General features: G+C 39.9%; 1 protein-coding gene across 2 annotated transcripts; it reads right to left on the bottom strand.

The window, feature by feature from the left end:
- Positions 1-4137: 4137 nt before the first annotated feature.
- LOC128733414 (glutathione S-transferase 1) lies at positions 4138-7043 on the bottom strand. 2 transcript variants are annotated; one of them, XM_053827110.1, is made up of 3 exons: positions 6962-7043; positions 6748-6889; positions 4138-4701 (listed from the first exon to the last, which is right to left on the bottom strand). In XM_053827110.1, exons 2-3 carry the CDS (start codon positions 6880-6882, stop codon positions 4207-4209), a joined length of 630 nt encoding a protein of 209 aa, XP_053683085.1. In that variant the 5' UTR covers positions 6883-6889; positions 6962-7043; the 3' UTR covers positions 4138-4206. The 2 variants fall into 2 exon arrangements, with proteins under 2 accessions (XP_053683085.1, XP_053683000.1); XM_053827025.1 differs by lacking the exon at positions 4138-4701 and adding an exon at positions 5479-6029.
- Between the last annotated feature and the right edge of the window lie 10200 nt (positions 7044-17243).

Below are 17243 nucleotides of genomic sequence, written 5' to 3'. Positions count from 1 at the left end.
TCCTACCCTGAAAGTGAAATTACTTTCCAATCGTATAAAAACAAGCAAAACAATGATATACTGGATTAAACTGAACTAAAGAATATGTAAACGTCCCTTCTTTAAAACGGCATTGAATACAAATGGTTATGTTAACAAACAAATGTGTAAGAGCTGTCAAAAGCGCGACGCGCAGAAGTGTTGCAAGTAACCCCGGTATTGCAAGTATCCCCGGATGACGGTACGCAAAAATTTCTGTTTTATTTGTATGAGAATCCTTATCCCCTTACCACAGGGATGAGGGGACTAAAACCATCATAAAAAAAATCCTGCGTCCAAAACCCCCACATGCCAAATTGGGTTCCAGTTGCTTGATTAGATCTAGAGTTATGAGGAAATTTGTATTTCATTTGAATAGGAACCCCCCCCCCCTCCTAAAGTGGGGAGGGGTCCTAATTCACCATATAAAAAATTCTTGCCTCCAAAAACTTTCACATGCCAAATGTGGATCCATTTGCTTGATTAGTACTCGAGTTATGCAGAAATTTGTATTTCATTTGCATGGGAGCCCCCCCTTTTAGTGTGGGAGGGGTCTCTAACCATCATAAGAACCTTCCCTGGCCCCAAAAACTCCTACATGCAAGTTTTCACGCCGATCGGTTCAGTAGTTTTCGATTCTATAAAGAACATACGGACAGACAGACAGAAATCCATTTTTATAGGTATAGATTTTCATATAGTTCATATAGGCAAAAAGCTACAATCAAAATTTGCGGAATTACTCATCTTTCTAAAACATTAAAATGAATTTAAATTGTTATAATTTGCTATTCTTTCGCTACAATGTCATGATAGCTAAAATTACTGATATTAGCCGACAGTTATCAGTAACGCGCGGGAAATTACTGATAGTTATCAGTAAGGGTTTATAATGACAGTCTCCCATCCCTAAACCCAAAGAAACTATTTTGATTAAACAATACCTAATATTTACCAATTGATTAAAAATTTGTAAAGGAAATTCACTACTGCAAATCATTTCCAAAGTTTTTGTCACTCTCCCCCCTTGCAAATTGGCTTGAAAAATCGGGGGGCAAAAAATAATTTGTAGGATATGAGTTGGTTTTCACGTTTAAACTTTAAGTAAAAATGCCTAAAATGCATTTTTTTGCTCGATTGAAAAATTCTGTTTTTTTTTCGCCCCCCCCCCCCACTTCAGGGGCCCAACACCGGAGGGACAAAAACTTTTTTAAATATTTGTAATGGCCTTATTAGATTCCCAAACATATTTCCAATCAATTGAAACGAAAATAAATTGTAATTGCCCACGTGCAAAAACTGTTTTCTCAGATTTATCAGATGAATTTTCGTACATGAAAGGTACGTTTGTTGTAATGTGTTGATTCGAAAATTACAATGTAATCGGTAATAAATTTTTTGTCCAATTTTAGTTTTATCATTGTCAATTATTAGGAGTCAAAAATTAGGAGTTGATGCGTAAAAGAAGGAAATGAGTCAGAAAATCGCTATCTAATTTGGGAATGGCTCCCTATTTTCGCTTTCGCTAAGACCCCCGCGCTTCGCTTCCAGTCCTACGTCAAAAATAATTCAGCGCTTCACATGTTTATAGCATGCTTTCAGAACGCTATAAAATTGAAATAGAATGTTGAAACTTGCATGAAATCATTTGGATAACAGTTTGCATGCAATAATATTGAATTTGAATCTGATGGAGATTGTTTCTGCAGACCAACAGTTTCAGAAGGTACATTTTTCGGAAGATGACTGTCGTGTCTCGCGTGTAATACTTCCCGGTGCTTCAAACGGACGAATAACAAAAAAATCGAGAGATGTTTTTCTACATTTTTTTACGTAAGTCCTTCATTGATTAATTTGAATGAAAATTCAGATCATTTGCCAAAGAGCGCCAACTTGTTAGATAAAAATGGAGCAGGGGAAAACTGTACAGAACGCACCAGTGGAGTGGAATGACGCATGCCATTAACCCTTCAGAGGTTTACACCATTTTTAGCACCGAAAAATTCTCTAAAATGGCCGTAACTTTTTTATCGTTTGATATTTTTTCATCAAATTCGGATTTTTTTTTTGTAAATTTTCTTGTGCAAAGAAATTGAAGAGCTCCTACTCGCTCGGTCCCGATGGTCCCGAGTAGCTCTCATTCGGTTTTTTACCAAAACGTTTGAACAACAGAAGTTTTCAACGCTGTGGAAACAACCCTATATGCTATATAGTATGTACCACTTTGTCTAGTCTCTTACTTTAGCTGCAACAAATTCAGACTAGCTCAGGCTGATTACAATGCTTATTCTTATTCTTTCAAAACTTCCTCATGCTGCCACGTTCGCCGTTGCACTTTTGTTTGCCGTTGATATGGAATTTCGGTGGAAGTGCACCGTTGATGACTTCAATAATTTGATGACCTTTGATCCGCCCAATCAGAAAAAGCTGGGTCCCATTTTTCCTCTTTCTTTTTTGATATGAATTACGTGCAATAAAAATTGCATTTGCTATGCATTTGCATTAACCCTCTCTGTCCCATGGTAGCACAGGTGCTCCATGACTTCCAATACTAAAATTGGTCGATAAAATTTTTAAGGCATTCAAATATGGATATTTTGATTTCATAACGTAGCAAAAACATTGTTTTACAAGCTGAATAGTTTTGTTTCGCGAATTGCTTATTAATAGCTTTTTCACATCTAATCTAATCTAATCTAATCTCACACTAACGCAGCCAATTCTGGAAGGCATCCTGGAAAATGACGATTACTTGAATCAATCATTTTTCTTGTCAACGGCCAGGCCAACTGCGCAGCATGTACAGCAGAGAGAATTCCAAGGAATCAAGTGGAACTAGAAAAAATACCTAATTCCATCAAACTCCTTGAAATCAAGGGAAGGAAGAAAGCGTGGACCTCCCGTACCAAACGCTTCCCATATACATAGATAATGATTTATTTACAGTCGTTGGGAGTATCTTTGCTAATAAAGATTAAGTGATACTCCGGACCCTCAGGGATGAACTAATGGCATTTAGACCAGAAGCCAGGCTGCAATTGGCCAAGGATATAGCGCCTTATTTCGCTCTCTGAAAATAGATTAGTTTACCAAAAAATTAGTATAAATCATATAATAATTGAAATTAAAGTCGTGTGGTTTAATGGTTGCCTAAAACTACATTTGTAAGGTTAGGAACTGAAAACCGCACGACCCCGCACCTCCTAGCTTGGCTACTCAATTATACAAATTGAAGTATTTCCAGGTATGGCCACGTGGAAGCGCTAGGTAGGGGCTTGGGATGGCTAGAGCTATGTTGGGCGCTTCTTCCTAGTTGCCTTCCCCATTTCATACCCATTATTAATAGCTTTTTCACATGATCAAAAACTATAAACCACCAAAACTCCCCTGGGACAGAGAGGGTTAAAGTAGTTTTCATTCAAAGTTATTCAGAGTAAAGGAGAGATCTTGGGGTTTAGTTTTATTACAATGGAGGAATGGGAATTTTTTTTCGTTTTCTTCCATTTCTCTACAATTTTCCTACATGCAGTGTGGGATGCACGAAACGGTTCTTAAGTTACAATATCACTATCATATATTATTGGAAAAACGAAACGTCAGCTTTTTTCCCATAACATCGTATGCAACAAGAATCATAAAGTAAAATTATCTTCCGGTATGATTAACTATAGTCTGGCGCAGCAGCAGCACTTCCCTCGATAAAAGCGATTAGTTTATAAATTGTTCGTTGATCAATTTCTGCGGCAGCCCGCAAAAAGCCCACGCCACAGATACCGTAACATTTTGCTGCAAGCAAGCACAGTCTAACGCTCACGTGAAACGATTTCAGACGAGAGTTTATGGGCAAAGGAAGACTGGCTGGCTAAGCGACATAAAACATGTTTCTTCTCTTGCACCCTCGAGCAAATGCTGTACATGTTCATAAACATAAAATCGCTGCTGAGAAGCTACTAGACCTGGCCGGACCCGCTCGCTACCTCCAGCGATGAACGAACTTTGCTTTACAACTTCCACCTCCGTTGTTGCTATATAAAATCAAACCCACCATGAAAACTGCAAATTGCGTCGTGTCGGAACTTTCTTTCACAGCAAAGTACACTTCCCTTTCAATTTGTGCTTAATGTTTATTACCTCGAGACTCGTCACTCAGGAGATTCGCGTAGCAAAAACGATGAACGACTTCCTCCTTTAGGAGAAAAATTTAGCCTTAAACTCATCGGCTCCGGCCTGGTTCACGTCGTAACCGGGGGCATTCTTCTTGCACCGGTCCAACCACGCCTGGACGTTCGGATATTTGGAGAAATCGAATCCGGCGACCTCGTAGGTGGCGATCGTTGCCGCAAAGCTAAGATCCGCGATGGTCAGCTCATCACCGGCCGCATACTGTTGGCCCTCGAGGAACGTGTTCAGAAATCCAACGGCTTCGTCCATCTTTTTCAGATTTTCCGGATTGGCCGGCTGCTTGGCGAAGATCTGCGGGTACCAGTAGTCGGCGAAACGCTGATACAGCGTTCCCATGTCGAAGTACAGCCGCTGGTTGACGACGGCACGCTTCTGCGGGTCCTTCGGGTACAGTTTATCGTCCTTACCGTACTTCTCGACCAGATAGCCTAGAATGGCACGCGATTCCCACAGCGAGAAATCGCCATCCACCAGTGTTGGAATCGTGTGCTGGGGGTTAAGCTGTCAAGTTCGAAGGGAAGGGGAATTATAGATTCAATGTTGTTAGTTGTTAGTGAATCATGAGAAGAGTGTGCTGGTCGTGACTCGGTTGGCCTTGATAATGGTGATAATTAAAATGCACATTTTTCTATTTGTCTAGTTTATTGCTCTCGCTCGCGCTCGCTGGTGAGATAAAATAATTGTTGCATGATAGCATTTTGTTATTTGATTTTGTCGAAAAAAGGTCGTGCAGCTTCGGCCCAGCTGCGGTTGATATCGGCTCCTGGAGCAATCTTTTGAATTTGTTCGTACCAATTTTGCACGTTTTTGTAAGTTGAAAAATCATAACCAGCCACCTCGAAGGTGGTTAACGAGGCTAAAACGCTAAGATCAGCTAGTGTAAGGCAATCTCCACCGGCAACAAACTTTTGATTGTCGAGGAAAATATTCAAGAACTCCAATGCTTCTCCAATTTTCTTGAAATTTTCCGCATTAGCCGGAGCACCCTCGAAAATTTGCGGATAATAATAGTCTCCAAAGCGTTGATAAAGTGTCCCCATGTCGAAGTACAACCGCTGGTTGACGACTGCACGCTTTTGGGGATCCTTCGGATAGAGTTTGTCGTCCTTGCCGTACGCGTCCACCAGATAGATCATAATTGGCCGGGACTCCCACAAAGAGAAGCCCTTATCCACCAGCGTTGGTACGCAGTGCTGTGGATTTAACTTGAAACAAATGGCAAACAAACGCTTTTATACAGATAACAACCAAAAACTTTATTCGAGGTATAACACCATGCATTATCACAAGTTTAGTTTAAAACCAAAGGATCTGGAGACAGAAAAACGCCCCGCCTACTTTTCAAAGTACTTTGCAAAATGCTCGATTCCGGCCTGGTTGATTTCAGTGCCGGGAGCTTCTTTGCGCAGTCTTTCGTACCAACTGGCCACGCTAGCGTACTTGCTCAAATCGACTTTAGCGACTTCGTAGGTGGAAATCGTAGCCAGGATGCTTAAATCGGCAATGGTCAGCGAATCACCAGCCACGTATTTGCTCTTCTCGAGGAACTTATCTAGAAACTCCAAGCCATCCAACATTTTCTTTTCCTTTTCCTGGTCAGCCGGTTTTTTGGCGAAGACCTGCGGGTAGACGTAATCGGCAAATCGCTGGTATAGAGTACCCTGATCGAAGTACAGCCGCTGGTTAATCAAGGCCCGTTTCTGTGGATCCTTCGGATACAGGGAATCATCTTTGCCGTACTTCTCCACCAGGTAGCCCATGATGGCACGGGATTCCCACAGTGGAAAACCATTGTCCACTATCGTCGGGATGCAGTGCTGTGGGTTGATCTACGGGGGAGGAAAGGGATCGCACCATAATGGGAGCACAGCAACGTTAGAAGTCGGTTTCTAATTCAATCTGCAGTGCAAGGAACGCCACAAAACATAAAAGTTACACCAAACATATAAAAAAAAAGTGCAACGACTGCCCGAGTGGGATGCAATCTCGAGCATAAATCAAATACCAGCGTTAGTTTTCTGATTCCGGTTTTCCTTCCTATTCAAATGTACGAATCAGCCCACGCCACTCAACGCCTACTGACCTGTCCAACAACCAACCACCAATCGTCAATTCTAGTAGGCAGTGCGCCCCCAAACACACCTCCAAACGGAATTCCTCATCCTCACATTCACGCTAATACAGTCACAAGTTCCCCTTCACCAACAACGTTCCCATCAGGTTCGATTATTCGCATTGGAATGCAACTATCGCTCACTCAATTCGGAACCAGTTCAGTACAAGCAATCAACATGATACCGCGCCGGCAAGCAGCCGCGAGTTGTGCGCGGAGTCTGTTCATGACTTGCAAGTTATTTTTTCATCACGACAAACACTGACAATACATAAAAGAGAGATAAACGGAAAAAATGGCGTTTCTACCGGTTTGCGGATAGGCGTTGGCTGGTAGGTAATGAAAATTTTAAACCATGCCACACTTGGTCACGAGCATGCAACAGTAAAAACGACGGAAATCGGATTTACAGACTAGAAAAACGAAACTCTTACCTTAAGGAAGCTCGGTTTTAGGTGCTCGCCGGCCATCAGATCGGTAAGCTTGAGATTCAGTTCGACGCCAACGGCGGCGGCGGCCATCTGAACGGCCCGGCATGGCGCAGATCCTGGCAGATAGTAGAAATCCATTTTGTTTCTGGTTGAACAAAAGAAAAAATGAAACTTTCAGTTAATCCAATCGAAACACAATCGAAACTGTTACACTAACTTTTTTTTTAGATTTTATTCAAACGATTGAAAATTAGCACTAAAGAGCACCACAACGAAAGCTAGAAAAAGGCACTTTGAATTCGACTTCAACCAGCGAAGTACACGACTGAACTGACGCCAACTGGAAGCGACCCCAGCGAGATATAGACCAGTCACAAAGCGAAACCAAGACGAGATAATTGGAGATGATGGAAGCAAGCGGAGCCTGCCTTCTACTACTACCACTGGTACTACTACTACTACTACTACTACATAAGTGCACTGCAGCAGACAAAACCCCAACCGCGCTAAACGTTCTCTTTTGGGGGGCCGTTTGAAATACCTACGTGTGTGCAAGAAGCATGCAACTTTACTTTAGGCGTTTATAGCTGTATTGAGGCGTCACCCGGACCGGCCGGCAACTCCGTTGTGTTTCACACCGGTCGATCGATGGCGATGCACACAACTTACCAAACCAGAAACCCATACAGGGGATAAAAATACGCGTTTTAATTCATTCGAGCAGTTGTATAACTCCAGGGTTGTAGCTTTGGTCGCGTAACATTCAGGTTTCAATGGACGTTCAAAAATTCTACTGAATCAGCAAAATAGTCTGTTAGTCGTGATTTAATTATGAATTTAACTAGGTATTTAGACCTTTTGTCGCATACATCTTAAGAAATTTTGATTTTTTTTTGTTAGATTATAGTCACTTTAACCAGCTTGTGGAGACTTAATTTCAATCTACTTAAGTTAGATTTTTTTACTCGCTACTCAAACCAAAACTAATTCGGTTATTTTTCATCGATTGAGGATTACAAATCTGGCTTTAGTTTTTAAATGGTAGCATAAGCGTTACTAGGCTTCGTGAAAAGCAATACGCAGCAATTCGATGATGTTTATTGCCTGAAGTCTCTCTACTGCGCGATTGTACGTAGTATTTTGGAGTACGAAGCGATAGTGTGGGCACCTTACCATGCTGTCCAGATCAACCGGATTGAACGAATCCAGCGTCACTTCATCCGGTATGCCTTGCGAACGCTGCCCTGGGATGATTCAATTCATTTGCCTCCGTACGAACATCGATGCGCTCTTATACCAATGTGATATATACAGGTGTGGCAATGTTGGTTAAGTGGTGTTAGTGCAATGAAGAAATTTCATCATGGTGTGGGTGGAATCGTAAATCGACCAATCACGATGAAGCGTGACGTCAAACTCCAAAAACATACCCCATTGTTCGACGACGGTTTGTTTTTGTAGTTTGACGTCGTTTTCTGATTTTTCGCTACTAATACCATCAAATGTCTTCATCTGCCACACCTTTTTAAACCTCATTGCTCTTATACGTCTGCCCACGCTGGCAAACAGGAGAAGTTTGCTGCAACGTTTATTTGTCTTCGATCTTCTTGGAAACAATATTGACTGTCCGGAGCTGCTGGAGCGGCTTCAAATCAACGTACCACCTAGACTTACCCGTCGATCAGATTTCTTTCGGCTTCCAATGCATCGCACTCTATTTGGCCAGAACAATCCTATTGATGTGTGTTGTCGTGAATTCAATGTAGTGTCTGAGTCTTATGATTTTAATATTAGTAGAATGACTTAAATTTAGAATTAGGTTTATATTAGGAACTGTCTGTGCGATACTATCGAAGACTAGTAATAATAAATAAATAATAAATAAATAAATAATCAATACTTCTGCATGGCACATAAGCCTATTTAATAACTAAATCCAGAAATAACCAACTTTTGAATTGCTTATATCGATTTGTATTGTAATATCTAACTTTGTTCAGACAGTAGAAAAATTTTGCGAGGCATATTTTCAAGGAATTGTTTAATATTGTTTAGGTCAATTCTGGCTTTAGTTTTCAAAAGGACGCATAATTAACCCTTTTCCATGCATTATGCGACCTTCTGAAAACTAAAGCCAGAATTAAGCTAATTTTTTGTCATTGACCAGCCTATAATAAGCACTAACGGCACACAAAGATTCATTCTCATTGGGTCTTCTAGGCCCCTGAGAAACTGCAGTGGGTAGAAAGCAATCTTGAGTGGGAAAATTGTGGAAAAGTGGGTTTTACGCTTATGGAACCTTTGGAAGAGTTTCTTGAAAGTAAATCTTTAATCGTCTGGTGGAATTCAAATTTTGATTAATCCACCTAAAAGCAAAATAAACAATTTGTTCAGTTTTAATATAACACATTGATGTGTGCTGCAAACCATGCCAAAATCGAGACCCTTTTTCGATATGAAAAAATTGAATCTAAGTGCGTTAAAAATTGTCAATTGACGATTGCAACCATTTTATGTTCAAAAAGTCCACCAAGCAGTCGCTCTTCAGCTGCGAACAGCACGAGACGTATATCTGCGCGTTCGTAGTGGCGAATATTATACGGCAACGTTTACCCGTTCATACCGCCTAATTTTATTCGTGAAAGTCAGTTATCTCCACTTCGTCGATAGTGAGAATTATGAAACATTTTCATCTGGCTTTCAATAACCAGAAGAAGGAATAAACATATAGTGTATACATCAGTGGCTTCCTCAGTAGCAGCGTACTCAAGTAAGCACCTATTGTCTGCATAGAAACCGAACGAAGCAGTAACAAAGGTCGTGCGAGACACACAGCGAGGATCGCGCCACCCTGGACACCAAAATTTGATGAGGCGCCGCGGCAGCCTGGAAACTAAATATTTGTGAAGTATTCAATTACTATACACTTTTTTTTTTAATTTAGTTCTTTTTTTACTTTTATTATTATTATTTTTTATAAATTGTTTTTTTTAACACTGCTGATTGACCCCCCCATTGCATACGAGTTCATTACAGTATTCGGCGGAAGAGCTTATTGCTCCCGCTCAAAATGAACGACTCTAATGTTGATTTGATCAACGATGTTGACTCAAACGGTGAGGAAATGGAAGAGGAGTTCCGAGGATTCCCGACTTCCGGCACCTACTGCACCGCCATCGCAACCCCCTATAAACCAGAGGAAGAAAGCTTACCCAGATGGCTCAAAAGGACCGTTTGTTGTCTACTTCCGGCCCATAAGTAAACCATTGAACATTAGGGTATGAAATGGGGAAGGCAACTAGGAAGAAGCGCCCAACATAGCTCTAGCCATCCCAAGCCCCTACCTAGCGCCTCCACGTGGCCATACCTGTAAATACTTCAATTTGTATAATTGAGTAGCCAAGCTAGGAGGTGCGGGGTCGTGCGGTTTTCAGTTCCTAACCTTACAAATGTAGTTTTAGGCAACCATTAAACCACACGACTTTAATTTCAAGTATTATATGATTTATACTAATTTTTTGGTAAACTAATCTATTTTCAGAGAGCGAAATAAGGCGCTATATCCTTGGCCAATTGCAGCCTGGCTTCTGGTCTAAATGCCATTAGTTCATCCCTGAGGGTCCGGAGTATCACTTAACCCTTATTAGCAAAGATACTCCCAACGACTGTAAATAAATCATTATCTATGTATATGGGAAGCGTTTGGTACGGGAGGTCCACGCTTTCTTCCTTCCCTTGATTTCAAGGAGTTTGATGGAATTAGGTATTTTTTCTAGTTCCACTTGATTCCTTGGAATTCTCTCTGCGGTACATGCTGCGCAGTTGGCCTGGCCGTTGACAAGAAAAATGATTGATTCAAGTAATCGTCATTTTCCAGGATGCCTTCCAGAATTGGCTGCGTTAGTGTGAGATTAGATTAGATTAGATAAGTAAACCATTGAACATTATTCAAATCGGCAAGGACCTGGCAAAACATTTTTCGGACGTAACCGACATTACGAAGGTGAGACCGAATAAATTGCGAGTTGTCGTGAGGAGCTTGAAGCAAGCAAACGAGATTGCTAGCTCTGAGTTCTTTACGAGAGAGTATCGCGTGTACATACCTGCCAAGGATGTAGAAGTTGATGGTGTAGTCACCGAAGGGAATCTCACTGTCGAAGATCTTCTGCGTTGTGGAGTGGGCTGTTTCAAGAACCCTATAATGCCGAAGGAAAAGATACTGGACTGCAATCGAAGAAGGGAAGAAGAAATTCTTTCCATCGGAATCCTTTCGTGTGACTTTCGCTGGATCTGCTCTACCGAACTACATTCTCTTGGATAGGGTTCGTCTACCTGTACGCTTGTATGTACCGCGGGTCATGAACTGCCAGAATTGCAAGCAGTTGGGTCATACAGCCGCCTTCTGTTGCAACAAGGCACGCTGCATCAAATGCGGCGGAAATCATGGAGAGAGCACCTGCAGTGAAGAGACCGTAAAGTGTCTTTACTGTGGGGAATTTCTTCATGATCTTCTGGCATGTCCCACGTACAAGCAACACGGGGAAAAATTAAAGCGCTCTCTTAAAGAACGCTCATAGCGATCTTTTGCAGAGATGCTAAAGACAGCTACGCCACCTATGCCAGGAAATTTCTTTAACCTTTTGCCATCTGATGAGGGTACATCTGATGATCCCGTGGCAGGACCCTCTTGTACCTTGCAAGATAGATCTAGAAAGAGAAGAAAGAGCAACTCACCTAGTCCTTCTCGCAAGGGACGCAAGATACCTCCTGACGGGACAACATATAGCACAAAACCACAAAAAGGAAGCGGTTTACAAAATCCGAAGCAGGTACCTCCTGGTTTGCAAAATTTTAAATCAAATCAGGAATACCCACCGCTTCCTAGAGCACCAAGAACCGCAAGTGCACCTCATTCTCGGCTAGAGAATAACGCAGGATTCTTGAAATTCTCGGATATCGTGGACTGGATACTAATAACTTTCAATATCTCGGATCCTCTTAAGTCTTCTGCTTACTTTTCTCCCTACAGTAAAAACATTTTTGCAACAACTAGCAACACAATGGCCCCTTCTTGCTGGTATCATATCCTTCGATGGCTAATACATCGAGAAAAAATGGGAATTCAATAATGGTGTTACAATGGAACTGCAGAAGTATCATCCCCAAGTCTGATCTTTTTAAGCAATTAATTAACATATATAATTGTGACGCGTTTGCGCTTTGCGAAACTTTTCTCACTTCAGATAACGAGCTCTATTTTCAAGATTTTAATATAATTCGTCGGGATCGAGGATCACATGGCGGGGGAGTACTTTTAGGGATCAAAAAGTGCTATTCCTTCTTCCGAATCGACCTCCCCTCCTTGCCAAACATTGTATAATTCGCAGACCAATCGCCCCAACGATTTCCACGTAACAATGCCACCCCAATGAAGACACATTTATTCTGACCCGCACCCACGAACGTAGTAACTAGAACGCTGAACAGCGTTTACCTACTGGACCCTGACCATCGCTAATAGTAGAAAACAATAACGAGCTTTGAAACCTTGAAACCTATCCTTGTCCTCCAGCTTTGGAATATAAGTAATTAAGCCATACTAATCCCAGTAAATCGGGTGTAACGATCGTACCCTCTAACATAGTATATAAGCAGTGTTGAACATGTTATAAAAACTAGACATAAAAAAGTTGGCTCCTTAAAGCTACCGTATACGAGCCTGTACAAATAAATGACATGATAAAAAAAAAGTCCACCAAGCGCTATCTGTCCGGTAAATAAATAAGTTATAAATAAGTTTTCGGCAACCTGCGGCAAGACGTAGTCCTTCGGCAATAAATATATTAGTATTGGAAACATTCTACACCTTTTTACCTTTGTTATACTATAACAAAGGTTTAGGAATTGGTCGAAAAACACGAAATTGATCCGAGGCCCGGAGGACCGAGCCACATATACCAATCGACAGGGTTCGACGAACTGAGCAATGTCTGTGTGTGTGTATGTGTGTATGTATGTGCGGGGCGCAACTTTTCTATCGCCTGTTTCTCGGAGATGGCTGAACCGATTACGCTATTACTTTTGTTTGAAAGGTATTATTGCCTACTATATCACTATTGAATTGTTTCGAGGTCCGACATTTCGTTTAAGAGTTATAAGTAAAAAAGTGAAAATTACGTGACACGATTTTCTCCGGAACCAAATGACCGATTTCAACGATCTTAGTATCGAATGAAAGCTCTTGTTAACGCTAAATTTTTCGGATAAATTTTATTGAAAACAAACAAGTAGTTTAAAAGTTATACTTAAAAAACCTGTTTTGACAAGGTAATAATTATCGCCTGTTTCTTAGAAATCACTAAACCGATTTAGGCGTTATTAGTCTCATTTGAAAGGTAACATAACCTAGTAGGTCACTATTGATTTGTTTTTTGATTGGACGTTTAATTTAAAAGTTATGAGCAATTGAATACAACACATTACAATTTACAATAATTTATAACGATTTCATCTAAGATGATTTATCTAGTTTGAATTATTTTGGCATTAAATTAGAGATTTTAATGCTGCAAATATATCTGCAAAATTTCAGAATAAACGGTTTTGCCGATCAAAAGATATTAACCCTCCAACACTCGCGCCAACTTTTGTAATACGGTTACTCGCGCGTACAATGGCCCAAAGCCAAAAAGACATGCGCACTAGAATTTTGACTGGGAAAACTTGGTTTTAGGTTTATGGAACCTTCGGAAGAATTTCTTAAAATTCAAAGTTCTATCGTCTGGTGTAATTTAAATTTTGATTAATCCCCCTAAAAGTGAAATAAAATTATTATATTTCTTCAGTTTCAATATAACACATTGATGTGTTCGGCGAAGTTTTAGAACATATTATTACAAGAAATTTTGTTGAATACAGTAACCTTCTATCTATTCAGCGACAATAGAAAAATCTTATTCACTGTATATGAATTTGTAAAATCAGTTTTTTCTATTTGAGCTCTTTTTTTAATTGTTGTATGACTTTTTCATGTATTACAAAATTGTATAAATAGTAAAAATACACAACTTTGATGAATATAGTATACCTCTGTTTGTTTGTTTAGGTACTGTAGAACTTTGATTTAAAAAAATGCCTTAATTTTGACCCCGAATGACTCGACTACCAACAGATACATTTTAAACATTTTATATTTGCTGATAGTTTTGCTGCATACAGACACCATTTTTCCATATGAAAAAACGAGAGAAAATTCCATGGCCAATCGCGGTACACCTCACATGCTGATTGCCTCGTTTCTGTGATGGCAGTTTATGCTGATCTACTTTCCCAACAATTTAAACTGTTATTGCATTGAATAATTATGACATTTTGCTCATAATAAGTTTATTGAAGAATATGATTATGAAGAATGAAATTATTCAAGAAAACTCTATTGATGTGAATCAAATAGAATGGCATTACAGGAAATTATGCATAGTTCAAAAACCTATGAACTAGACCTTTACTAGGCAATTTCCTCTCACAACTTACTTTTATTTGCACTTACTCAGATTAATAACAACTTACTTATCCTTACTCAGAAATTTCATAAAAAAGGATCCATCAAAATTTAAAAGTGTTCCTATTTTGTTCAAATTTTGTAAACTTATTCAATTTTCAAAAACTTTATGTAAACCAACGCAATGCAACGTTAACCAATAGATGAATTATGTTCCGAAGACGTGTCGATTTCTATCTCAAATAGCAAGTAAGACTGTATAACAAAGGTTCCTTTCACCACTAGGTGGATTAAATCCGGTTTTTTCAGTTGTGCACTATGGTCAAAAGGTTTAGGAGTGTACATTATTTTGTCACTAAACCAATGCATTTGGAGCTGTTAAAATTTTAATTTCCTTCCGTTGGCAATCAACGATTAGACAAAAAAACGTAACCATAGTGAGTAGAAGTCAAAATATGTTTTTATGTTCAATGTGTTAAAGTTTTATATCGTTATTAAAATAAATACACTATTGCAGTTACCTTTGAAAAAGGCCAAAACAAAGGCCGAAACGTCAGGCAGTATAAAAAAGCTGTTTTTAATATAAAACTGACTGGAAAGCCGAAAATCCGCAATAGAATTAGTTCAAAAATTTACCATCATGTAACCATCCACAGCATTAACAGCATCGCGTCCCAGTTAAATAAATTTACCGCTACAGCCCTGGGGAACCGTCGCCTCACAACCCATACATTCTCATTTCGAGCAATTATGCCGCCCAAGCGCCAACTTTTTCTTTTGTGCGAGTACACCGCCCAAACACACTTGTTTCCTATGATTGTCTTATAGCCGGCAAAACAAGTGACCGGCAAGGCAAATGCATTAGAGCAACCTCTGTCTCCACTTGGTTTTTCTTCGTACCTAAATGATAAATAAAAATTTCTGTATTTTTAACTGGTAAACATCAGTTCATCCACATCATGCTGCTGCAAAGGAACCTACCAAGCGAAAGGTCGAGAAAATATTGTTTGGTTTGTGATAAACCATCTCTGTGGCAACCGCTAACGTTCGCGCGCAAGTGTTAGTAAGTGCCTATGTCGGTCAAATGCTCGCCTATTTCATGCAGGCAGGCAGGCATTGACCGAGGTCGAACATGAATCCGAACCGTGTCACTGCCGGATTAGTAGACCGTGAAATCGGCTTCTGGCCCTTTCTACCGCAGGCAGGCAGCCTTAGTTAACACCAACACACTCACACACACGCACACACCAACGATTGCGATTGCGTATAGTCGTTTATAAATGACTAACTGTAAGGCGGCTAAAAACTACTCGCGGCGTGACACCAACAAATGCTCGAAGAAGCAGATTTGAGACAAATTGAAAGGCAGGGCTGACTGACTGATGACGGTAGATTTCGAGAAAGTTGAAAGTCATGCCGAATTTCCGTTTTTCTTCTGTCGTAAAATTATAACTCTGTCATGCGCGCAGTACCTATGATTCGATGACGACTAGCTACTTCCTACTGTGGCAGCTCACAGCTCGGTAGCTTGGTGCTGTGATGGCTCATTTGGGGGGGACTGCGATGGAATGGCGAAACATTGGGAAATAGTTTTACTTCTTTATTTGCCTTATGCCTTATGTTTTTGTAGGAGATTTTATGATTCATTCATATGAGTTCATTCATAGTTAACAGACATCCATGCAGGAACAAATTTTTCGGAAATTCTTGGATAACATTTTAAATTAAAGTTACCTAAAGTACTGCATTTTTCAAAATATAGGTATATAGAGTTTATTTCTAATTCCCGTCATAGTAAGTAAAGCCATTCTTATTTTCATTATTTGTTGGATGGATTTAATTAATACTCCAACAGTTCTTGTGCTGATTTGACTAAAACACACTCACCTTCCGATCCGTGAACTTTGAAATCACTGAAAAGCGATTATTAAAGCATATTATTGAAATTACGCAACTGACTTTATTTTTTTAAATTCGTCGTACCGTTTTAAAATCCGTCCATCAAAGTTTTTCATCGTCCGAACTAAAAATCACAACAATGTTTACGAAGCTAACGCGCATGTATTTGTGTAGGACGGCATGACAAATGTTATCCTGCAAAATTTCTAACGGTCAGGCAATTTTTCCTGGCTGTAGAATAACGACAATGCCTTGCGTGAGTTATTTTCATTTATGAATGACGGAAATTAAAACGATTAGTCAACATTTTCTTCTTTGTCGCACTAAAAAACGTAGGAAATTTGGCTGGTAGGACTTTTTTAATGATAAAAAGTATTTAAATAGATCTCAGCTCACTTTGATTGATCGCGTATGATAGACAGCAAACTAAAATATTAGGGAATGACTAGTTTTGCATTGTGTGTCATAAAAATGCTGATATTTTTAATAATTTGTGTTGGATAGGACGGGAATAGGCAATTACTACGAAGCAGCAACATACCCTAGTTAGGATTTCCTCTTTATAATTATTTCGTTTGCTAGAATAAGAACAATCATACATAGCCAAATGTCATTACTCATGAACTGCATCGCGACGTAGATTCTAAGAACTGACACAAACTGGTCAACACAAATATGTAAGCACTGACGTGATATGTATGTGATGTGTCAATAAGTATATTATCCAGCAATAAATTTCCTTTCCTCTTCGTATAGAAATGAAATTACCGGCGCCACCCAGGCAAATTACCACCACCACCCGCGTTCTGTCGCATAGAAGCGCTTATTTATTGTGCATTTACATTTCCTTCGAAGTCGATTCGATGTCTGCTGCACGCTAGCCACGCACTGGTTATTCACCTGTGCAGTGTGCACCAGCCAAGCCACCAAGCCGGCTCGGTTTGACAGAAACCCCATGGAAAAATCGTCAAATTTTCGCAGCGACGCCCAAACAGCATTATGCTCTGATACACGCATAAACGTTGCAGAAATTACAAAAATTTAGATTTTTTCCGACTTATTTCCGGCACATTCAAAAATCAACATTGATAAAAAAATT

The sequence above is a fragment of the Sabethes cyaneus genome, chromosome 1 (genome assembly GCF_943734655.1).
Source record: "Sabethes cyaneus chromosome 1, idSabCyanKW18_F2, whole genome shotgun sequence".
Taxonomy (NCBI): domain Eukaryota; kingdom Metazoa; phylum Arthropoda; class Insecta; order Diptera; family Culicidae; genus Sabethes; species Sabethes cyaneus.
This window is presented reverse-complemented; position numbering and strand designations above follow the sequence as displayed.